The 25282-nt window shown below is 46.1% G+C and overlaps 2 protein-coding genes across 3 annotated transcripts in view; both read left to right on the top strand.

Annotated features, from left to right (window-relative positions):
• The first annotated feature begins 518 nt into the window (after positions 1-518).
• Positions 519-13027, top strand: LOC128460520 (sine oculis-binding protein homolog A). Of its 2 annotated transcripts, none has more exons than XM_053445751.1 (7): positions 519-965; positions 3652-3781; positions 4073-4267; positions 5439-5590; positions 6827-6922; positions 7038-8993; positions 11119-13027. In XM_053445751.1, exons 1-6 carry the CDS (start codon positions 873-875, stop codon positions 8982-8984), a joined length of 2613 nt encoding a protein of 870 aa, XP_053301726.1. In that variant the 5' UTR covers positions 519-872; the 3' UTR covers positions 8985-8993; positions 11119-13027. The 2 variants fall into 2 exon arrangements, with proteins under 2 accessions (XP_053301726.1, XP_053301725.1); XM_053445750.1 differs by having other exon boundaries at positions 7017-8993.
• A 1539-nt stretch (positions 13028-14566) lies between these two features.
• LOC128460277 (rho-associated protein kinase 2) overlaps positions 14567-25282 on the top strand; it is a 33123-nt gene continuing 22407 nt past the window's right edge. The window contains exons 1-7 of the mRNA XM_053445385.1: positions 14567-14994; positions 20100-20181; positions 20627-20727; positions 21440-21577; positions 23281-23541; positions 24884-25028; positions 25132-25270. Of these exons, the coding sequence (XP_053301360.1) occupies positions 14899-14994; positions 20100-20181; positions 20627-20727; positions 21440-21577; positions 23281-23541; positions 24884-25028; positions 25132-25270 (962 nt within the window). The 5' untranslated portion in view covers positions 14567-14898. The remainder of the gene's footprint in view (positions 14995-20099; positions 20182-20626; positions 20728-21439; positions 21578-23280; positions 23542-24883; positions 25029-25131; positions 25271-25282) is intronic.

Below are 25282 nucleotides of genomic sequence, written 5' to 3'. Positions count from 1 at the left end.
TTATTACGTAATACAATTTTAATATCCAAATTCTGTGGGAAATCTTAACGGTTCACAACACATTATATCTTAAATCATGTCACTGTGCCGATGTTAAGACCTCACTCGCTCACTAATAAAGATCCATATCAGGATTCAGGAAATTGAAATTCACTCGATCTAGATTGTTGTTTTGACCTCCACCAAATTTCACACAATCATAGATTTCAGTCCCTCAAAAAGAATGAACATTACTCAATTATTCCCTGAATAATCAATTAAAATTTTGACAAAGACCCTATCTTGCTATTTTACATTTAAATCTGCCCCCTGATCCAAATTTCGTGGTAATCCAAGCGGAAGTTGTTTTTTTAATCCTGCAAACTAGCATAGAGATTATTGAGATAATTAAATTGTCAACAAAAGTTAAAAACTTAAGTTGAGTCCATCACACTGGATGGCCACTATAGTTTTTGCTTCTTTTCTTAACATAATTTGTGATTCAGTTTTGATTTATTCTATTATGAGAGTTCCTTGGTGAAGTTGTTGTTTCTTAGATTTCTATCTTCAGGATAGACCCTATAACCCTCAGACCCAAGGTGCGTTTACTTTGAAAGTGCCGGCCGGAACACTTGTGTTAGGTGCCGGTCGGAGCTTGACGGCGGTGCAGAGGAGAGAGTGGAGATTGTTCGGCGGCGGAGCCTCCAGCTCGGAGCGCACGCATGTTCAGTGGACTCGGATGGTGCGAAGCCCCAGATGAAGGACTCAGACGTCCGGGAATGACAGCCACTGTCACCGGGAGTGACAGCTTTCACTCTGACCCACTGCTCCGCTAAACCAGCTCCAGCTGACACCCAACACTGATCCGGATTGGATCCAGCCACACCGGGACTATGCCAGAGATGGAGAAAGGGAGACCACCGGAAAATAAACGCAGCAGGAAACCCGCGCACCCCGTAAAGAGGGAGATCAACCAGGAGATGAAGGTGAGAGTCAACACAACCTCATCCATTTATCCAGTGAGACACATGTTTTTTGACTTGTTTGGTAACTTTTTACTCACGAAACTTATTCATTGCGCACAAATCAGTGCTGGGAATTATCAGACAGATGCTATGTTTGTTTTTAATGAATACCCCCCTTGTGTATTTCATGTAGACCGAGGCAAACCGTAACGCACTGGGAGTTTACGCAAGTTTACGCATCGGGACAATAAACTCAGTGTAATAAATCTTTATTATTAGTCTAAACTGAAAGTGCCAGACATATACTTGCACCCAGGGAGATCGGGGCGTTTTAATTACAGATGTTAGCCAGTGGAGATGAGTAGGTTGTCCTCTTCATGACGCCATGTCAGGCCAACTGTGGCCGGACGCGCAAACTCCTGATGTCCGCAGATCCAGATGTGCGTCACTTCTTCTTCTCCTTCTTCTCCAGCTCCTGCGGGTGCGCACACTTGCTGGACCACAGAGCTTTGCCCTCATGTCTCCCAAAAGAGAGGGGGCATTTATATCCTTTAAATAGCCTTCCTCAGGAAAAACACTAATGTCCTATCTGGCTTTTTTATTCCTTCGGGATGCCCATGAAAAGTCTCAGAATATGACGGGTCACTAATGATGTGACCTTTAAGACAATCTCCTCCGCTTGTTGCCTCTGCACAAGTTAAACCACAGGAACAGACATCTCTCCCTCCCACCGTTATGAGCCCATTACTGCATGGAAACTAATCCATGGATTGTCTGCTTTGTTTGGGTTTGGACGCTGCCTATTTGAGACTGTGACTGTGGTGGTAAAGGGATATCTGAGGCTCCTTCAAGCAGGAGCTGAGAAATATAAAAAGACAAGCAGCTTTTTTTTTTGCGAGAAGGGGGAGATATTGTGGCCTTTTTCGTGAGAGAGGAAATGTGCACTTTTTTTTGTATAAGTGGTTTGGACTGTATCGTTTGATATCCAGGGGGGGTGTAGAGTTACAACTTAACTAATTTTAATCAAAACACGTGAAACGCTATCCCCGCTTGATGTAAGCCTGCCTGGGCTGAATCTCAGGGTCGGCCCCAGTTTGTTGCCTTTGGCTGCGACTCTCTCTGTGGTTTGGGATATGGCTTGTCACTCTCACAAAGCAGATGTTTGTCTGAACTGCCAAAAAGAAACAAAAACAACATTGTGGGAAGTGGAGGGGTGGGTGAAGAGAAAAAGGAAAATTGGCCTGTCTTTGGTTAACAAGGAAACAGAAAAGGCTAAATGACAGTGAGATGTATATGCATCTAAAGTTGTCATGTATGTTGCCCCTGTGGGGACCGCCACAATTCCCAGATTAAACATGATGGGAAACATGCATGTTTGTGGAGTAAAGTCCTACAGATGTGCACCTTTAAAAAAAAAGTCAAACCAAGGCAGGGAGGCGAACTGATTTCTCGCTCAGCTGAGGTCCAGCCTGGTGTTGTCTCTGTAATACATCTGTCTCAACACCACATTCGGACCTACTCCCTCCACGTCAGACCCGAGCGCAGCAGCGGACACCGGATACCCAACTTTAATCATCGTTAGGCATATTTAGCTGGACATGATACCACCGCTTGCACTCAACCCACACACTCTTCCAGACGCACACACACAGCAGAAAGTGAGCAACGGCGAGAGGGAGAGATCCATTTCTTCTTGAGGCCCCGGCGCAGAGCAGAGGTCGGAGTGAGGAAAGCAGGGGGAAAGAATGTGCAGCCAGTATACTACACTGCACTGCAACACACACCGCCGCCACCGCCTCGGCAGACTGGCTGTGCTGGAAAAGGGTGAAACCTGAGAGGCGGCGCTGTGTCGGGTGTCAGGGCTGGAAGGTGCAGGGGCGGAGGGGAGGATGGTGAAGATGGGAGACAGTGTTGGGGGGGTGGCAGAGGGGAGAAAAAGTAAGGAATAGGGGAGGGACGGTGGAAAGCTGGAAAAGAGAGAGGGAGAGAGTGGTGGACACTGGAGAGAGAAGAAGGGAGAGGAGTGGGGCATTTCCGAGAACCGTGGGACCTCGCTGCGGTGTAGGGTGTCCCGCTCTGATTTCTGCCCATTCCGGATCAGGTTTCTCCTCCAATCCGGTTCTCCCAAAGCCACAGAGCGAGGTGGGTGGATAAAGAGAGAGACCTTTGTGTTTTGTTTTCATCTGGTCGTAATAAAAAAAAAGAGAGTGAAAGAGAGAGAGAGAGAGAGAGAGAGAGAGAGAGACAGAGAGAGACAGAGAGAGACAGAAAGAGAGAGAGACCACACGTCCCATCTGCGGGGAACAGTTTTCTTTTCTCCCTCTTTTTTTCCAATTAAAATAGATAAACAAAGGATGATTCATAGATTTCACACTGGTGTTAGGTTTTAAACCTTTCCGTCTCAGATTTAGCAAGAGTAAACAACTCGAATACATCATGGAAAAAGTGTCACACTGTACTCCACTGTGCCCGTATTCATTTCTCAGACAGGGCCGGCGCTGAGAAAGAATCCCTCGCATTGATTCAGAGTGGGAAGGTCTGATTATGTTTAACATAGGATAAAAAGTTCCACTAACAAACCCCAGAGATTTACGCTCACAATTTCCCATTTGCAGGCAGGCTGAGGCTCGGTTACCCTATCAATTTACATGGAACCTTAATCAGTGATTTCTCTTTTGGTCTTTTTTTTTTATTATTTCTCCCGCAGACGTTTGCAGAAAGCACCATGAACGAGCTGCTGGGATGGTACGGATACGACAAGGTGGATCTCAGGGACTCGGAGGCCAATGAGATCAGGAACTACAGAGAGAGGCGTCAGCATGTGTCTGTGCTGAAAGGTGAGGGCAGGTGTCGACGGCTCACTGTTGGAACTGAGCCGTCTTTAATTCACACTAACGGACGGGTTTTGCAAGTTTTGTTTTTCACCGACACTTTTTTGAAATTCGCCAGACTGCAGATGCAACATCTCAAATTTCATTCATTCAAGTACATCTATTGTTTCTCACCGCGTTTGTACTAAAACTCAGAGTAGGGCATTGTCACAAGGTGTAGAAGTTATTACAGTATCACGTTTGCCGCACACTGGATTTATTTACAACGTGGTGGTGTATCGTGTTTATGTCTTTCAGAAAACTCGTTGCCAAAACTCAAGGGCCTGGACGCCAAAGTCGGCCATTCAGTCCTGGCCATGAAGAGTGGAGAGAGAGAGTCCTCGAGTGTGCCCTCATCTTCCTCCTCGTCTTCATCAACATGTTCAACCCTGACCACCCCCAAAGAGCACAAGAGTGCCCCTGTGATCGTCCCCCTCATAAAGCCATCAGCAGGTATGACCACACATGGAGAGATACAGATTAGATCATTGGAAATTCTGTAAGTGTTTGTATCACAGACTCTATATAAAGATGGATGACATGACAGCTTCCCTAAAGTGAAGCCAAAGCCTCTTGGTCATCCCCCTAGTGGCTGGCTGCCGCACATCCACGTGGCATCCTGTACGTTAGTGGACGCGACATAGATCTTATCCCACCGATGTATGTTCAATTATTCACGTTTCTGCTGAGACTGACTCTTTGATCGGTCTCTGGCTCTAAATGGGCAAGACGGCAGCGAGCGCATGCGGAATCTTTTGGCTTTATTTCTGGATAGTGAGAGGAAGTGGAGAAGCGTCGGCCATCTTTATATTCTGTCTGTAATTTATACAACGTCTCAATGAGCAAGACCTGCCGATTTATATCCTTTAATTTGAAGGTGTTTACATCCAATGTAGATCTGTGACTTTGACAGTGAATCGCACCACTGGAATCTCTGTGTGTGCAGCATGGACGCAAATATCCTCAAGTAAACCTGACAAGGTCGACTCTTGAACCTCGGTTTAGCTTTGGCGTTCTGGAGTTCCTAAATCAAAACAATGGAAAATATCTCGTATCACTTTCCGTTTACCGACAAACTGCCCTGCAGATTAGAGCCGCACCAATAAGGATTAATGGGGGTTGATGCTGAAACCGACATCAGGGAGTAAAATCTGTCCTATACAGAATCATCAGCTGATATCTATATTTTCAAAATTGGCAATGATTCCTAAGACGTTGTTAAAGAAATGTAATTGAGGCTTGATATTTGACAGTTTAACTATAAACTTTATTATGAATAAGTATTAATAAAAAGAAAACCCAAATACAACCGAATATGTAGAACCTGAATTAAGAAAATAAACATATGAATTGATATAAAATGTAAATAAATGCATCAAATAGAAGACTGTGATTCTGTCATATTATTCAAACATAATCTTCTTCAGATAATTGACTTTAGCACCAGTTTCTAAGCAAACGTGACTCACTCCTCCTGAGTCCTGGTGAGATGTTGAAATCCTCTTTAACCAACATCCTGATCTTTTAACCTTCACACTCGTCCCAACCTCTTATCAAAGTTGTGTGCTTGTACCTTTGTAAATTTCACTCATTGGTTTCCTCTCCTGTGATTCTCCTCCTGCAGTGGAAGATGTACAGAATGTACAGATTGTGTGCGTCTGGTGCCAGAAGGAAGGTGTGAAGCGCTACTCTCTCTGTATGGGCTCGGAGCTCAAGAGCTTCTGCAGTGAAAAGTGCTTCGCCGCCTGCAGACGGGCCTACTTCAAACGCAACAAGGTCAGTGGTAAACAGAAAAATGTATCCACAACGTCACAGCGGGGGGGTCACAGGAATTCAAGCGGCTTGGTCCCTCGCTGGTGAGATCCAAACCCTTGGATCTATATGATGATGAATGATCTATAGCTTGTTTATGTTGAAATTCAAGCATATACATGCACATATATGTGGTGTTATACTGGGAGAGTTTCAGCCAACTGTGTCACATACACAAGACACCTAAGCACCAAGTGGTTTCTGGCAGGTAAACAGACCTTGAGAAAGTGATACTCCTGATCTTGTGAGGTCATAGCAGATGGATTAATTTACAGGAATTTAAGAAAGTGGGACGGGAGATCTATGAGAACACACTTTTTAGTTATTATGAAGGAGCCCGTATAGGAATGGTGGGAGGGAGGTCAAAGTTTGAAGCGGACACTTAGTATCAGTTTCGCGTTAATGGAGGAGGGGCCGGCCGTTAAGTGGATCTGGTCTGGAGAACCGCTCCGATGCACATTGCCATGATTTTTCAGCTTCCCTTACAAACATGGCTATACCCTCTTTGGTGTGGGTTGACATGCAGCCCTATCGCCTTTCACCCGCGCCATCATTTATACTGTGGTGGGTTCTATTCACATGACGGCAGTAACACAAATTGAGTGCTGAGCAAACTGCATGCAACAAGCCCTCCAGTTTTTTTATTAGAGGTGGGGAGGAGAGCGTTGCCGTTGGCTTGTTACTGCTTGTCTGAGAGGAAGGCCAGGAGGCCTGGGGCGAGGTGTCCATTTTCAGTGCATACCTTACCTTCAGCTGCCTCATGTTTCGTAACTCAACACGACTCAATGGGTCACAGAGATGTGGGAGCACTCAGATCCACAGCGTATCAACTTACATGAATCAAGAGGAATTTCCTACATTAATACCGGCAGGGCCATTAATAATATGACAATACATCACCTGCATTATCTCCCCGCTCAGTTGTAGAGTCGTATCTGTTTCACAAAACGGTGATTGTTGTGCTGACCCTGAGGGTTTGGTGCCACCCGTGAAGTTCAAACCTCCACGACAGGGCAAATTTAAGCTTTTTTTTTACTTGTTATGCAAGAAGCTCAAAATTTGATTTGGTTTTAATAACCGCAGAAAATTCCCAGTATTGCAACATCATGCATTCGAGATTGAAATCATCACAAATAGGGGTCTGACAACCTGCCTCACAGTGCTTGCCATGTGTGTCACACTGCGGTTTTCTCCTGTCAGGCCAGAGATGAAGACCTCCAGGGTGAGAGATCCCCTCAGCACCAACATACAGAGGACTCGCCCAGACTGGTGTTGAAAATAAACAGCAATGTCAGAGTAAGAGGACTTTATCAATGTATCTTTTGTTTTCAAAATGCTGGAAAAATGTGAGTCTTTCTGCTAGATCTGTCACTTAAATGACCCCCCACAGTCTCTCTCCCCTGTGCCGCAGGTATGTGACTGGTGCAAGCACGTCCGCCACACGAAAGAGTACCTGGACTTCGGATCCGGTGAGGAACGACTCCAGTTCTGCAGCACCAAGTGTCTGAATCAGTACAAGATGGATGTTTTCTACAGAGAGGCCCGTGCAGCTCTCACCAGCTCCAGCCCGAGCAGACCCAGTCAGGAGGGGAGGGCGGACAGTGGCGGGGTCGGCATCGGCGGGCAAAATTTACTCACTCCTGACTCTTGGAACAGCAGCAACAGTATGGCGGAAGCCCGTCATAGAAACCTCTCCCCTAAAGGACCTGCACTAATCCATGGATCAGCAGAGTCCGCCTCCATCTCCTCCTCAGAGGCATCCTCCTCCTCTTCTTCTTCTTCCTCTTCTTCCTCCAAGGTCCCTGTCTCTGGGCTGAGGACAATGGAGAGACCCATCCAGCCCCCTCCTCATCTGCCTGCCATGGAGGTGTCACCCCACCCTGCTCAACTTGGTCCTCTGCCTCATCCTCGCTCCCATCTGGACCATCAACCAGTGCCTCAAATCCCCATCCCCTTCATCAGACCTCCTCTTCATGCTCAGGGCCTGAAAAGCCCCCTTGCCAATGCCTACAGACACCCAGGCCCCCCCTCTAGCCCCCTCCACAGACCTCCTCACTCTCCACGCATGCAGCCTCCCAACTCCTCTTCCATGAATCCTCCTGGAATGATGCACCCTTTTCCAGGAGCCTACTTCCCTGGCTTGCACTCCCCTCCCCTGAATATGATGCCAAGAGGTCCCATCCCAATGCCTCACATGATGAACTATGGTTATCCCAATTTTAGCCCTTTTCTGCCACATCCCACTGTCCTGGTCCCTTATCCCATCATTGTTCCCCTACCTGTTCCCATACCTATTCCTATTCCCATTCCATTCCCGTCGAAGTCAACCCCGGAACCTCCAAGTCACAGTGGAGTTATACAACCTGTGCCAGAGGGTGCAGATAGGGGTAGATCTAGGGCTACCAGGCTGCCATCCCCAGGGATCCTTGAAGCAGAGAGTAGATTGATAGCAAACAAGTTAGGTGGAACCTTCACTCAGGGTCTCCCCTCCCTAAGCGATCCCAACACAAGTGACCCAGATTGGGTTAAACTAGAGAGGCCATTCCCATCCCCAGCATCCACACTCAACAGTGGAGCATCCTCACCAAGAGTGCAGTACAACGAGTCTCTGTGCTCAACTGCAGGGTCGGAGGTGCTGACAGACTATAAGCAGCAGCAGTCAGAGCGACAAGTCATCCAAAGGGTTCTTCAAAGGGCCCAAGTGAAGCTTGAGCCCAGTGCCAATGGAGCGGTGGACCTATCAGGGCTGGGGGAGTCAGGGACTGGGCAGGGTAACAGATCAGGGTTCCACAACATCATCATCAGACCCACCCCTCCACTACCAGAGTCCCCTTCACATGACACTGTCTACCACCACCAAGACTCCCACACTCCACCTTCACACACCCCGCCCAGCCCCACGGGGAGCAGCTATCCAAATGAAGTCACGTCCTGTGCCTTAAATTCTCAGGACCACAGTCTAAATGGTATGTCCTCATCGTCCACGCCCTCCAGTCCAGACTCCTCCCAACCACAGAGAATACCAGTGCCACCCCTTGACCCCATGATCAGCGAGCTGGAGGCCATCAAAGAGAACAAGTGCTCTGTTGGGCCGGAGCGGGTCGAGGGCCCAGTCACTCAGTCAGAAGAGCCCCTAGCTGTAGTCAGGGAAGTAGGAGACGACCCCCATGTTCCTGACGAGGACCATGCCTATGCCCTTCCCACAGCGCCAAAGACAGGTGGGACCACCACCCCACTGCTCTTGCCCAAACTCAGGGACAAGGGTAGCCTGCGGAGCCCTGCTAATATGCCCAGTGCTGGAGACATGGAGCCAGCTCTGAAGAGGCGATGCTTACGAATCCGTGATCAGAATAAATAGAGGATGGAGGTGAGAGATTATATTACAAGGCGAGGCCATGTATAGATAGCTTTGCTTTGACTAAGTGTTATTATATCTGGTATCATATATGGTTAAGGACCAGAACTTCTGTGCCTCCTTATCATATTCAAACTTCCGCACAGGCATCCCATGGGTTTTACAGCAACAGAGCATTTCTTTGAGATTTCCGGATAAATATAAGGGTTGACTTTGTTCTGTGTGGCAAACCCCACCCGAGTGGTATCCCACACAGATTCAATTATTTTTAAATGCCATTTAACCCGGGTCTGGAAAAATGTGAGCATACAAAATCACACATACACAGGGCAAGCTCAATCACAGGTCTCACAGTATGCACGCGGTCACTGAACAGCATGGCGCCATAAAGAGAGAATCCCAGTAACCTGGCACTCCTCATTGCTCTAAGGTTACACCAGCGGGAAGGAGATGGAGGGCACAGCCAGTGAGAGTCACTGTGAAAGCCAATCACTTCACCACAACCTGACAGTCACAACGCTTTGTTTGCATGGCTGCCTTGTTTTTCTACAATTAAGTTATGTGGGCGTCTGTTTAAGAAGCAGGGAGGGATTTCGGTTTGAGGAGGCCAGATGGCCGCTGCCGGATCAAAACCGTGACCCTGAGGTTGTGGGAATAGCGTGTCCACACTGATAGGGAGACAGATCGGCTGAGTATATGCGACCCCGAAGTCAGAGCTTCTTACAGTATGGAAATTGAGGGAGCGCAGATATCTTTCTGAGGTCACTGCAGAGACGAGAGATGAGTGTCAGGCGTCTGAGAGCCAGCCCTCCGCGGCGATGGGGCTCTGGGGCTTCATCAGAAAACACAGGGGCTGAACCGGAGCGATCCGATTACACTTGTCATAACGACACCCTGTTCTGGCTTCAGCTGGTCTACACGTCCTGCGCTCTCTTCTTTCCTTTTCAGCCCCTTTTTTCCTCCTCTTCACTTATCACCCCTGTCTCCTGCCAACCAGATGTTGTTAGAGCGCAACAGAAAATGCCTCCTTTACTCTGCACCAATCGAACGCCCCTCTCGACTCCACCCTCCCCATTGGTTGTCCGAAACCGGCCCACGACACCTCCCGCCATCCTCGCCCGCTGGTGTCTTGCCATAATGAGATCACATTACCGTTTGACTGTGTACGATGAGATTAATCTGCTGGTGTTACGGAAAGGGCTTACATTTCACCTGGCGTGCTTTACTCGCCATATCCCGCCCTCGGGGCCCTAGCAGAGAGGTCACATTAATTATGGTGTTAAAAAATGAGGTCCGTTGATAGAGAGACTACAACATTACCCTTTAGTGTTACAAGATACCCTTCCCCTAAATGCGCTCCCTACTTTACTCTTTGTCATCTGTTGTGGTTTCCCGCGTCCCCGTGGCAACCGATACATATGAAATCACAGCGTGCTGCCTGTGTCGTGCAGACGGATTTATGGCTCCGTGTTGTGTGTAATGGGAGCTGGCCGCCGCATGCGAGTGACTTTAGCCGACCACCTCTGTGCTCCGAGCCAAACATTTCTGTCCTGTTCTATTGTCTCCACGGATAAAACTCCTTCTTTTGATTTTTCCCTCAAAAAAGAGAAAAGAAAATCTCCCTCTCCGACCGAATCGGCAGCCAAGTGGAGGACTTTACCTCAGGAAACAGCCCTTTTTCTTCGTCTCGGTTTTCCCGGCCTTTATTTGGGATATTTTATAGCCCCGTGTAATCCGATCCCACCACATGGGTATTCGCTGAGCGTTTGAAACTGAAACGCGATGGGACAGAGGGAGTACAGATCCCTGGTTTGGCCCTTACATGCTTGTGTGTGTGCGTCTGTTTAATATGTGTTTGAACGAGCGTGTGTGTGTGAGAGAGAGAGAGAGAGAGAGACAGGGGCCAGATGTTCTTGGTTTGATGGTGCCCTGTGCGACAGTTATCCGAGCGTTGACATGACTAAAAAGCCTCGTTCTCAGTGTTTATGTAGAATGGGTTGGTTTTGGGAGTGAGTGTCCAGGGCGGGCGGGGCTGGTAAAAGATATGGTGGCAATGGAAACATATAACATCTCACCACGTTCTCCCTCTTTTTTCTTTCTGTTTTTCCCCCCCTCTCTCTCTCCACCTTATGAACAGATTCACTGTTTAACACTGTACGGCAGTGCCAGATTCAGTGCCACGCCCCCTTGTGGACGACACCAGTGCTACCACCCTTCGGCCTCTCCCTCACGCCCGTCCGCCCACCAGAGAGCCGCCCCTGCCTGTAGACCAGCAGGGTGCCAGCCCAGGAAGCCGTCCAGATGGCCACACTATCTCTGGAGGGAGGAAACGACACAGTCACACAGTTTGTCCCGGACCAAAGAGCGTTTCTGGCTCCAGTGTGTTATGTCGTGTTCATGAAGCATCTCAGATCTTCTTCTAAAGCGCGTCTATGAGCGTTCACAAGTTAACATGGCTGCCCAGATGCGCCACTTCCCTCATCTTCCTCCTCCTCCTCCTCCTCCTCCTCCTCCTCCTCTCCTCTGCTTGCTCCGCACAGCAGACACAGCTCTGATCAGCCTTGTGTGGTCTTCTCAGATGGAACCTGAACATGATCTCTTTCCAGGGGAAACGGTTTGTTTTCTCTGCCTGGCTTGCACAAAGAGCCACATTGTTCCTCTCCCCATATCCCACGCTGACTCCCCACTCCAGGTTTTGGATTACCTGGTCGACGGGGGCTCAGACTTCAGGAGCGTTTCTTTTTTTTTACCAACAGCCAGGAATATAGTTTACCCTTCTCTGCTCCACCAGCCTAAAAATGGTACACTCTACACACACTAGTTCTGAGGTCTGATTCCTCACAACCGATCGCCTGCTCCACTCGCTTCCTTAAAGGGAGGAGAGAAATTCTGCTGAGATTGAGACTTCATCCCGGGGCGGAGAGAGTCTGGCAGAAACGGCTGAATGGTAAAAGGATGCTCCCTCTGCAAACACAGCATACTGCACATGAGGTGATGCCAACGCAGAGATACAGTAACTGAGCTGGTCTGTGAACACTTGAGTCGTCCTGATGACGCTGGTACAGAAACGTGTCATTTAACAGACCTTCTCTTCATCTTTCACCTGATCTGCCAAAGCTTCATTTCATAAAATCAGAATTCAAATCATGTTTAGCACCGAGCTCCGTGAAGAAGTCCTGAACGTTCATGGTACACGACAGTTTAACTGGTGATGTTTTTGTTTTTTTTAACTCTTTCTTTTTCTGGCTCGGATCAGACGAGTCTAATATTACCGAATGTGGTGTTATACTCAATCACCCGACGCTGTCGTACGCAGCGATCAGTATTACAGTCCCCACTCTCCGGGGATACTAATGAGTTTTGAACCAGCTATAGATCACATAGTAGAGGCTTCGTCAACAGTTGTCCAATTGCAAGGATTCAAGTTTTCTTGCCTACACAGATACTATTTGTTGATATATTAACTTATGGATGATGCATCTGTAGATTTTCACACACAAAAAAAAGTGCTTTATTTCTTCATTCGTTGTTGTTGTTGTTTTCCCTTTGATGACTGTATTTTGCAGAGTGCCGAAGCTCTTAAACGCCCCTCGTGTCTGTGTTTATATACCGTGTCCCCACTAGAGAGCAGTGTTTGCCTTTGTAACTTTGCACCTGCCCCTTGACACCAGGAGGCCCCCCCACAGAGAAAGAACTGCTGAGGCCCTTCACACAGGAAACGACGCTGCACCCGGTGCCAACTCACTCCTCCTCCTCCTCCTCCTCGTCACGCTGCCATTGTGTTACCTTTAAAAAAAACTGATTGTCGCCTTTTTTCAGTCGTGTCATGCCGAGAGGACCTAGAGTTCCCAGTCGTCACCACCAGCTCCGAGAATAACCCCAACGTGTGTCCGACCCCCTGCCATCATTCCAAAGCGACATGCCAATCAGTTATCGTGTGCGCGTGTGCACGTGCACGTGTGACCGTCTCCCACCGCTCATTCCAGCCTCCATCCTCACCGCAGGACACGCTATCATCATGTCAGTGTCATCCTCGGCTGGTTTGAAGGGGGGGGGGGGGGAGGGGGGTTGACAGCCAAGTCAACAGCTCGTATGAGTCAGTGACATCACTCCATTCAAACAGCTGCTGTGTCAACAAGTGGCCCTCTGCCCTGACGCCAGAGGCCCCCCCCCCCCCCCCCACGTTCTCCAACAAAAAATTGAAATATCATTTATTGATTCGATCGATTGCACATCGCCATTTGTAACCCGATACAGTATATGTGTGTGTGTGTGTGTGTGTGTGTGTGTCAATTCAAAGTTATGCCAAAACAAAACTTTTGTTTCAGAGGATTTTGTTGCCTGAAATTTGCAAGTGTCCCCCCCCCCGTCAAACATGTCGCCCACCGTCTGAACACACTGTTCTCGCAGGTTGTTTGTGTTTGAATACAGATTCATTGACATGGAGCTTTGGTGCGGAATCTCTTTGTAAAGTAAAATAAATAAAAGTTATTCTAAGAGCAAGGACCTTTGTGTGTTTTATTTCGGCAGAAATAACAGTTTATCTACACTCATTTAATCATTATTATCATTATTATTCTGTTGTGATGTTTTGGCCTTATCCCTGTTAAATCTAAACGTTGGCCCAAACAATGAGTGAGATGTGGAGCTGCAGATAAGGACTCCTCACCCTCTAGTTCCTGTAAACTTCTATTTTTAGTGGCAGCTCGTCTGCATGCGGTGCATCAACATTCCTGAAATACTGAAAGTTGGTCGAGACTGTGCAGTGATGGTAAATCCGATGGATGAGATAAGAGGGCAGGAATTCGAGCTGTGGCTGGTGGATGTGAGATGGGGGGGGGGGGGGGGGGGGGGTGATACCCTGAGCTGTACAGAGGTTGGGTACAGAACAAATGTGCGGGAGTGGAGTCATCCAAACCATAATTAGTCCTCAGGTAAAGAGGGGAGGTATTTAGGGTGGATTCTGTTAAAGTTATCTAAGGTAATGCAATCCATTACCGGATGTACCTCACTGCCTTCAGAATAAAAGCACTCACTAACTTCAGTCAAACTTATCTTATGTAGCCTAGCCCATTTGTCACATGGAAGATGCCAAGTTAAACCTTACCATTTCAACTAATAAAGGCCACATATATAAAATACATGAGTGAAGTGTTTTTTTTAATCACGCTTCTATATGTTGGTTCACTTTTGTCAAGAAGATGTTGAAATATGAATAGATACAAAATAAATAGATTTTACATGAAATTAAATGAGTTCGAGGCTTGTGTGTTTTAAATCTTGTGCAGCAGTTAATCCATCCCCACTCACAACTTTTAAACATGCACATAACATTCACTTATAAACCTTATCCAATAACATGAGATGCAGCATAAGCAAAATACTTGCAAGTAAGAATTACAAAGTCTTTTTTATATTTCTCTATTTTGCTCATCAGAACTTTAAAAAGATAGAACCCTATTGGGTTAAAGTATAAGTTATCATTAGAGCAGGCTTTTTCCTCTTTAGGGTGTTGTTCTTCTTTTTCACACAGTTTTAGTTTGACAGTTTCCACCGGAAGTCTCCTCGCCTCCTGCTCCAGCTTGACGTCGCTTCCCGCAGCCCAGACACGTTGAGCTGAGATCAGGTTGTTTCTGAACCTGAAAACAGACGAGACGCACCTGAGAGAGAAACGCGTCCGAGAGAACAGAGAAGAACAGAAGAGAACAGGAGAGAAAAGAACAGAACAGAACAGAAAAGGAGGAAGTGTGCTCGGGTTCCGCTGAGACATTAATGAAACAGCGTATGAATTATTAACTTGACCAACTCAGAGGAGCGGGCATGAGACACTGAGCGGCTCGAACTCGGGCCCACAGGTTCTTATTGTGTGTCTGTGTTTCATGTGAGCGGCTTTGATCCGCTGGGATCTGCTGTGATCATGCCGGGAGCGGAGAGCAGGCTCGAGAGCCGGATCCACAAGCTCGAGTCCCTCATGAGGAGCCCGCAGGCGGCTCTGAACCTGGAGACGTTACTGGTGAGTTGATCTGAGCAATGATTTCGTCCTGAGCACACACACACACACACACACACACACACATACACAAACACGCGTCTCACGCAAACAGCTGGAGCGAGCAGGGACAGCGTATCTGTTGTTGTCGTATGAGTGAAGGATTGAAGGACATCCAAATGTTTATCTGCTTTGAGACTTGTAGGATTTTCTCTTGCCAGTTGTTTGTTCTGTGTGTAAGGTGACATTCAGTTCCCCCCTAGTGGGTCTAACAAAGTTTATTGTGTAGTGTCATTTCCTATGGAGTTATAGGCCTATTGTACCGACTTGTAGCCCTATAGTTCCGTATCATATGGAGTTGTAGGCCAATCGTATGTGAGTGAATTGTTGGCATATCATTTCGCATTGTAGGGTCTATTGTTTTGAATTGTTAGCTTATCGTATCACGATATAGTCCCATATATCCTATTACAGTGTAGGACCATCCTATTGTACCGAACTGTGGGCCTATCCTATGCTGCCCTATGGCATCGTGATGATTTGATAATACTGTGAATATATTTTGGACATTCAACGCTGCCCTAAGAAACAAAACAACAAACAAAATGCCATTGATAACACAACCTGCTTGGCAGAGGTAAAGATCATGGAGGAGCTGTGGGTCAGTGATTTATCTCTCTCCTCCCAACATTCCGGCGCTGTCTCCTTGTGATTACCTGTTCGGTCTTTCTGCTGTTGCCTCGTGTTGACGCGCCCCCTGGGTGACCTGTCCCAAGAATGTGCTCAAGCAACTTTGATAACACTATTGTCCCTGCTGAGCCCCGACCTCTGACCTTCTGCAACACAGCATACGTGGTCAAAATGGAATTTGACGTTAAATGGCAAAGGTAAAGACAATCTGGAGATAGATGCCTCTACATGGACCTTTAGTCAGAGGATGTTCCCCGTGTGGAGACGCTCAGTTGCATCATTTACAAGTCAAAGGAGATTTAATGTTGTTTATATTAATCACTACATAAACAACCTCTCTGTCTGCATTAGTTCCTGCCGGTGGGACCGCGTCTATTCCAAGTGGTGATGAGTCACGAGTGAAATCCAGTGTAAAGCCTCTATACTTTCAGCTTCACATAGACAACCCCTGACTCCCTTCACCACCAGACCACCACATGTAATAAACCAGTTTAATCCCATCACCTCAACAGTCGTCACTTATCAGTGTGAGCCCCCCCGCTCTCGGCTGCATTGGGGCTCAGAGCAGCAGAGTAGTGGAAATAACAATGGCCACCCTGGCGACTAATGCGAGGAGCTACCTTGCAGGAAGCTGAAGTCACTTCCTGCAATTCAGATGGAGATAACCCCCTCTGCGTGACCTCACATCGCTGTTTCCTGTTTGTCCGCAATTATTTGTGTTGTGTTTGCACAAAAGATTGTTTGTTGAAGCTTTTTTGTGGAACAAAGGATTTTGGTTTAACGCGATGAAGCTTTTCGTACAAAAGGTTCAAGTTACTGTGTGTTTTAGTTTTTTTGCGCTGTAACAACAACGTCTTTAAATGTCCTGTTTTGTCCGAACAGCAGTCGCAAACCTAAAGGTGTTGATAAAATGAATCAAAGCATAAACAAGCACAAATTGTCTCATTTTAGAAGCATTGAACCAAAAATTATTTACCATTTTGACTTATTGCTGATGAATTTCCTATTGATGGAACAAATTGACTATTCGATTGTTTCAGATCATTCAATCAGTTTAATTGTCGGTCTTTTTTTAACTGATTAGTTGATCAATTAATTGATTGTTTAAGTAATTTGTCAAACACAAGCACTTTAAGTACTTGCAGTTTTCCGGCTCCTGAAATGTGATGATTTGCTGGTCGGTCGAATCATTTTAAGTATGTCAAAAAAACTATAAATGTATTAATTGTACAGTTTATCTTTAATGTAGCTGTGTATCTTTACAGAGGCGTCAAACGCGACAACCACTGCTGATCTGGAACAATCAAAGAAAAAAGTTTTATGATAAAACTTAACAAACCCAGTGAGGAAATATTTTTTGAATGTGGTTATATATATATAACAAGAGTAACAATGGTAGATTTATAGCAGGAACAAAGGCAGCACGTGTACTTCAGGGGAGCATGTAGACAGAAGAGATAGGACTCTTCCCTCATCAGCATTTTCAGTGCTAACACATAACAACACATTGAAAATGCGTCAGTACAAAGTAAATCATATATATATGATTTACTTTGTGTGTATTAGAAACCTCAGACAGGACGTATGCATCACGTGTCCATCAACAAGATATACTGATTGATTGGAGCTATCATGCAAATATGTGTCAGAGGTATGTGACAACTCCTTTGTGAAGATTGTAAAGACGTGTACCACTCCGATACTGCATAAGGAAATGCATGATTTAAATCAGGAAGCCGAGGAACAATTCCAGGCAGGTCTAAAGTGTCTATCAGGGGCAGGCCCCTAGGAGACTGGATCTGTTTGAGCTGGGTCATTTTAAACTTTTAGACTTGTTCTCTGAGCTCCAGTGCTGCAGCTGAACTCGCTCTGGGACTGTGGCAGCTCACAGTGGAGTCTGGGGTTCGGGGGAGTGTCAGTGTTCAGGACACACAGCCCTGCTGGAACTGCACAGTCATGTTCAGATTTGTCCAGATTCCACAGGTAAAAATCTGACGAGCACCAGGAGAAAATGCAGGTTGACTGGCCTCATATAACAGAAGCAGGAGTCACAGGAGCCAAAGAAAACAGGATGAATGTATTTTATTTGTTCGTTGTTGGCATGAAACTCACAGAGGCTGAAATTGTAAACTGTTCCATTATTTTACTTTGTCTAACTGGGGATTAAGATAAAGGTCTGGTGGATTGTTCTTGTACTAAATGTCTCTAAACTTGTCCAGACCTCCTTATTCAAACTCCAACTTGTATGTTAGGACCTCTTCGGACTTTTCTATGAGCAAAGAGTCTCGGAAATAAATGGAAAATGTGTAAATTACTTAACAAAATCCTAGTCTCCCCCAAGGAAGAAATGTTTGTTTGATTACTCATCACATAGATTACGTTTGTTGTTTTTTTGTTTGTTAGTCAGCAGATAAACCTACTGAACCGATGTCCATGAACTTTAGTGGAAGAGTGAAGCATGATTAAAGGAAGAAGCCATTAAATGCTTGAGTGGATCAGGAGCCTCGGTGGAGCTCGGTCCCTCCGCAGTTCCAGTTCTTACGCAGTTATTCTACAGTTATGATTCTTATTGCTTTGAAATGATGAAGACAACAGATGATTTAAAGATGAACCCGAGTTTTATCTGATTCCAGTACCTCAGATCTGACTGTACCAAGCATTAGCTCCATGTGAGCGCTCCCTTTTCCCCCCAAACTTAAAAAGTGTGCATCTTCAGTTTGTGGAATTTATTGCTGTTTATATGACGTAACATGAGGTCAGGGATTTCTGTAGCAACACAAACAATGTGGTGGTCTGTTTTGAGGGGTGATTTTCATGATATTTCCTCAAACCATGTGTCTAATGTGGTTTGTTCACGTCAAGGCTGAAACATGATCAACTTCATGTCCGTTTCAACGCCTGAGCTGATCCATCATGTTGAATCTGGGCATCTCTCATGTGATTTCTTGGTTTTCATTTAGTTCTCGGTGATTGATGGAGAGATGACACAGAAATTTAATATGAAGTGAATCTTTTGGGAAGTGTGTGTGTGTGTGTGTGTGTGTGTGTGTGTGTGTGTGTGTGTGTGTGTGTGTGTGTGTGTGTGTGTGTGTGTGTGTGTGTGTGTGTGTGTGTGTGTGTGTGTGTGTGTGTGTGTGTGTGTGTGTGTGTGTGTGTGTGTGATCAGTTTAAGGACCTGCAACCTTCGCCGTGTTTCATTGTTGTTTGAGAAAACTCGTTTATGATAAATCAACCTTTTTTCATCATTTTATTTTGCTGTAATTAGAGACATGACAGAGCTCGTCATGGTGGAAAACTCCACACACACACACCCACATACACCCACACACACACACAGTGTAAAACGATCACAAACCCTTGAGTGCTCAAGCTGAATCCTGACCCATAAGCTGTTTGTCCCACAATAGCTTCTGAGGCTTCAGGTCTTATTTCCAACCGTCTGAGGTGCGGTGTGGGGGGGTCTCTCCTCACCACTGCTATTTAAAGGTGCAGAATTGTTCCACATGCTGATGCACCACCCACTCGTATGTCCCCTGACAAACGGGGCCCGCCCTCGCCCCAACACACACACACACACACACACACACACATAGAGGCATGGATGACTCCAATTGACCCCTGTTTTTGGGGAACAGAAGGTCAAACTCTGCTGCCCCCTCCACACACACACACACACACATACACACACACACACACTCCACCCTGCCCACCTGCTCAACTCCCCTCCCAGCCTCATGCGTTGGGATCACAGAGACATTTTAGATCTTCTTGAAACCCAACACCGCCGATTTAAGCGCTGATGACACTAAAGAGGCCCCCGGCTTTTAGTGTGGCCTGCAAAGAGAGAGTGTGTGTGTGTGTGTGTGTGTTGTTTTTTTAAAACTGGAACGGGTGTAGGTGGTCTGTTGCTCGGACAGGGGGCTGTTAAAGCATCATGTGACAAGCTTTTATCGTTGTAGGACTTGCTTTGTATTTAAATTCGACCGACTGTCCAAGTTTGGCTATAAGAGCTCATGTTTCACTCGGGGGAACCTTACTCACAATAATGTTATTCCTTTTTTACTTCCTTACTTCCTTACTTCCTTCCTTACATCCTTTAGTTTTATTATTACAGAATAAACAGTGCAGAAAATATATTAATTTTGGTCAGACTCAAATGAAAATATTATTTTATCATTCCATTATAGTTGATACTTGAATTCAGCTTTGAAACATCATTATACTTTCAATCCAAACAAAGACATCATATTTATTTAATTATTGTAACGTAAGTGTTAATAAAATTAGCTCTTACCAGTGTATGTCTTATTTTGCGTGGCAAACATATTATTGATAAGGCTTTTAATACACTGATCAGGGTAAACCTGGATTATATGTCCTGTTTCATGTTTCTACATTGGTAAAATGTGTGATTGTACTTTGTTTTTTCTGTCTTTCAGGATTCTGTCAAGGCCCTGTCGAATGATCTGAATTATCCAGCTCTGAGGAAAAACAAAAATATCGACGCGTTTCTTAATCGATGTAAGTTGTGTGTCTGATTCTCAAACTTACGCTGATACAACAACAACACTCTGACACGACGAACTACAACATGTTAGTTAATGCACAAAAAACTAAATGTATGGGATCTTTTTGGTTTTAAATAATCACAGTCTTCAAACTTTGCAAGAAAATCTCCACCTGGTTTTATCTCAAGTCTAAAGGTTACATGCAAACGTCCAAAGAAGAGATTAGTAGAATAATCTCTGTGAAATGTTTGCATTCAAGTTAATTGCAAAAAGAAAGAAATTTGTGACCCATGTACAGCTTTTGAGTTTTTGTGCACTGTATCTTTGTTTAAGGACAAATCTCAGACAACCCATTGTGTTTTCAACAAAATTATGCAACACGCAAACCCACATGGCTGCAGGTCGACCTTTGAGTTGCTATGGTATCATGTGTGTGTCTGTGTGTGTCCTTTCCACAGATGAAAAGGCCGTGAGTCAGCTGCAGGAGGTGCAGGTGAAGCTGGACGACTTCAAAAAAGTGAAGTTGATCGGGAGAGGAGCGTTCGGAGAAGTGCAGCTGGTGAGGTGTTCCTCTCCGTTAAGGGTTAATCGATGCGTGTGTGTGTGTGTGTCTGCGTGTGTGTGTTTGCCCCCTTTGACTTCAAGTCTTTCAGCGGTTTCGTGCTTCGATTGTGAGGAAGCTGCACAGATGTTTACAAATGCAGCAGTTTGCAGCAGAATTCCAGAAAGGTGAACCAGCAGAGGGAGCAACAATCTGTGAATCTCCCAAACAAACACAAACTGTGCAGCAGCAGCCACGAGCTATTTTGGGTGTTTCAGATATAATTTGCATCTTTCTCGACCAAAGTATTTGACTATGGTCTCATAAAAGTGATCTGGCAAAGATACGTTTCCCTATAAACTCCCAGTTCTTCCAGATGTGTGTGTGTATGTGTCGCGCGCTGATGGAAGTCTGCTTTCTGCTGAATGTCTTGTGGTAGAACAAGTCTGGACTGGCTCAGCGTGTGTCGGAGAGCAGGGTGAAGTCTGGTGTGGGGGTGTCTGTGTGGGGGCTTGGTGTGTTTGTGCTTGAAATCCTGTGTAAGCATGTCTTTGTATGGGTGTGTACTACAATTATGGATTCCCCCTCTGTGCCTCTCTGGTCTTATCTTGGTCACTGCGACCCTCTTACTGTCTTCTTGCTCTCATTGTCCTTGAAGAGTTATAACTGAATGTACACCAACATGTTCTCTTCCGCCTCCCCCCACCCCCACCCCCACCCCCACCTCCAGGTCCGACACAAGGCCTCGCAGAAGGTCTACGCCATGAAGCAGCTCAACAAATTTGAGATGATCAAGCGGTCGGACTCTGCGTTCTTCTGGGAGGAGAGGCACATCATGGCCTTCTCCAACAGCCCCTGGGTGGTTCAGGTGTGCACATGCTTTATATTGGCTTCTCATTTTTTATTTAAGGTGATTATAGTGAAACGACAGAAACATGTGCTCTTTTCCTTCGGCACTGACTGTACTGAGCTTTGCTAGATGTTTGGACAAACCCAACATGTAGTTGTTATCATCCTCGCATTCCTAATGTTATTATAAACATGGCAGCTAAGTGTCTTTCAGGGTCTGTGTGTCTCTCAGGGTCTCTCATGAAGTCTCTCGTGGCAGCTCAGTGTCTCCAAGTGTCCCTCATGAAGTCTCTCTCTCAAGTGGCAGCTTAGTATCTCTCAGTGTCTCTCAGTGTCCCTCATGAAGTCTCTCTCTCATGTGGCAGCTCAGTGTCTCTCAGGATCTCTAATGAAGTCTCTCTCTCTCTCATGTGGCAGCTTAGTATCTCTCAGTGTCTCTCAGTGTCCCTCATGAAGTCTCTCTCTCTCTCGTGGCAGCTCAGTGTCTCTCTGTGTCCCTCATGAAGTCTCTCTCGTGTGGCAGCTCAGTGTCTCTCTGTGTCCCTCATGAAGTCTCTCTCTCGTGTGGCAGCTCAGTGTCTCTCTGTGTCCCTCATGAAGTCTCTCTCATGTGGCAGCTCAGTGTCTCTCTGTGTCCCTCATGAAGTCTCTCTCTCATGTGGCAGCTCAGTGTCTCTCTGTGTCCCTCACGAAGTCTCTCTCTCATGTGGCAGCTCAGTGTCTCTCTGTGTCCCTCATGAAGTCTCTCTCTCATGTGGCAGCTCAGTGTCTCTCTGTGTCCCTCATGAAGTCTCTCTCTCTCGTGTGGCAGCTCAGTGTCTCTCTGTGTCCCTCACGAAGTCTCTCTCTCATGTGGCAGCTCAGTGTCTCTCTGTGTCCCTCACGAAGTCTCTCTCTCATGTGGCAGCTCAGTGTCTCTCTGTGTCCCTCACGAAGTCTCTCTCTCATGTGGCAGCTCAGTGTCTCTCTGTGTCCCTCACGAAGTCTCTCTCTCGTGTGGCAGCTCAGTGTCTCTCTGTGTCCCTCATGAAGTCTCTCTCTCTCTCGTGTGGTAGCTCAGTGTCTCTCTGTGTCCCTCATGAAGTCTCTCTCATGTGGCAGCTCAGTGTCTCTCTGTGTCCCTCATGAAGTCTCTCTCTCTCTCATGTGGCAGCTCGGTGTCTCTCAGTGTCCCTCATGAAGTCTCTCTCATGTGGCAGCTCAGTGTCTCTCTGTGTCCCTCATGAAGTCTCTCTCTCTTGTGGCAGCTCAGTGTCTCTCTGTGTCCCTCATGAAGTCTCTCTCTCATGTGGCAGCTCGGTGTCTCTCAGTGTCCCTCATGAAGTCTCTCTCTCTCTCATGTGGCAGCTCAGTGTCTCTCTGTGTCCCTCATGAAGTCTCTCTCATGTGGCAGCTCAGTGTCTCTCTGTGTCCCTCATGAAGTCTCTCTCTCATGTGGCAGCTCAGTGTCTCTCTGTGTCCCTCATGAAGTCTCTCTCTCGTGTGGCAGCTCAGTTGCTGCCTTTTCAATCCAGGGAGAGTTGATTGGACTTGTCTCAGCTGTGCCTATCCCCTCTCCCTGGTTCACATGGAGGTTCTCTCCGAGCCACCTCCACAATAATGTTATTTTTTTCCCGGGTGGAGATAATGATCTTAGAATCGGCTTATTATAAATCCAACCAGATTTCTCAAGGTGACTCTGCAGTGTGGTCTTTAACTGACCTCACGTCTGTTGTCTCGTAGCTGTGCTGTGCTTTCCAAGACGACCGTCACCTCTACATGGTGATGGAGTTCATGCCTGGAGGCGACTTGGTGACGCTCACCATGAACTATGACATGCCAGAGAAGTGGGCTCGCTTCTACACGGCCGAAGTGGTGCTGGCGCTGGACACCATCCACTCCATGGGCTTCATCCACCGGGACGTCAAGCCCGACAACATGCTGCTGGACGAACACGGACACCTCAAGCTGGCCGACTTCGGCACCTGCATGAAGATGGACTCGGTAGGTGACCCCCGCGGTCGTGTTGTTACTTTCAAAGGTCATGGACCTACAGCAGTTGTCTAAGCAACCAGGAACTAGATATGTTAGAATAATATTTGCCTCTTGATTCTTTAGAGAAACTCCTTGATTACTTAAATAAGGCATATTTAAATGCAGTACACAGATCAAAAGCCGGGCAATTTAAGAAAGGAATTTAAAAAGAGTTAAATCGAGAATAAAAGCAAATATGACAACCAGAATGGCACTCGGTAGAGCACATACAGTACCTCCACCTATGTGTAACAGTCCCCTGATGAATCCACATCTAAATTCCCAGGATCCACATTTTTATTTGGATCTGCACCAAGATTCACACACTCACAATAAATATCAGTCCCCTAAACCTAGTTTATTAGAAATACATGCTGTTGTTTTGCGTATTCTGACAAATAAACAAAAACAAAAAAAACTCTTTGGTGGAGGTAATAATTCAAACAACAGTAAAAGTAACACTTCAGAATAAGAAATCAGTAACTATTCGATTTAATAAAAGGCAAACTGTAACATCTTCAGCATTTATCAAAAAAAATTCTTTGATATACATTAAAAAAATGTAACGCTGCTTCTCTATGTTTATTTAGAGTTTGAGGACAGAAAGAAGGCTCGAGCTGTGGGGTCCACACGACTCATAACGTAGCAGTGGATGTATTTGAGAGTAGATTTATGAAATATGAAGACCTGACATCTGGACGGAAATGATCTACCATCAGTGACTTGACATTTCTGTGTCAGTCTCAGTTTCCTCTACTTTTCTTTGGGGGGCTCTAGTGCACCACCAAGTGTTCAGACGGTGACATGACACCCTGTGCTGCTACTGTTGCATCAGGTTGTTTTTGCAAGTTCTCCAGAGGTTGTTACGTTAAACAAACCAATCCTCGGTCCGGTGCAGGTTCTGCCTCTGCCGGGAGTCAGGAAAACACTTTTTGTTTTTTACCACAGCAGTTTGAAAATAACTGGGTCACGAGTGGATCCAAACATTTACGCTCCAGCAAACAGTGTTCAGTGTACAGTTTCTTTCTTCAGTGCAAAACAGAGTAAGAGAGATTTTTACCCTAAACTCAGCATATACATATATATTTATGTATTTGTATATACGGGAAAGGTTGGGAACAATCAGGGAGTTTTACATGAAAGTCACAACACGGTAACATTTCACCATAGTTTGATTTATGGCTAATATCACTAATTAAGCCTTTTACATTTTAACTTAGAGCACTGAACTCCACCACCTTCACTTCCGTGACTGATATTGAATTTGTGTTTTCATCTCAGGGGTCAATGTTGTGTATTTGTGTGTCTGCAGACGGGCATGGTGCACTGCGACACAGCTGTGGGCACGCCGGACTACATCTCCCCCGAGGTGCTCCAGTCCCAGGGGGGGGACGGTTACTACGGCCGGGAGTGTGACTGGTGGTCTGTGGGAGTATTTATATACGAGCTGTTTGTTGGTAAGTGACCCACTGCTCATCCAGCTGTAGTTTTGTGCACTAATATATTTGCTGCATATTATTAAAAATGCTGTGGAGTAAAAAGATGTATTTTCATCAACAGGTGAAACTCCCTTCTATGCTGAGTCCTTGGTGGGAACTTATGGGAAGATCATGAACCACAAGAACACACTGGTCTTCCCGGATGATGTGGAGATGTCTCAGGATGCCAGAGACCTGATCTGTGCCTTCCTCACTGACAGGTCTGCACATGG

This window comes from Pleuronectes platessa, chromosome 17, assembly GCF_947347685.1.
Source record: "Pleuronectes platessa chromosome 17, fPlePla1.1, whole genome shotgun sequence".
NCBI classification, from domain to species: domain Eukaryota; kingdom Metazoa; phylum Chordata; class Actinopteri; order Pleuronectiformes; family Pleuronectidae; genus Pleuronectes; species Pleuronectes platessa.
Note: the sequence above shows the minus strand (reverse complement) of the source record. Positions and strands in the feature narration are given on the sequence as shown.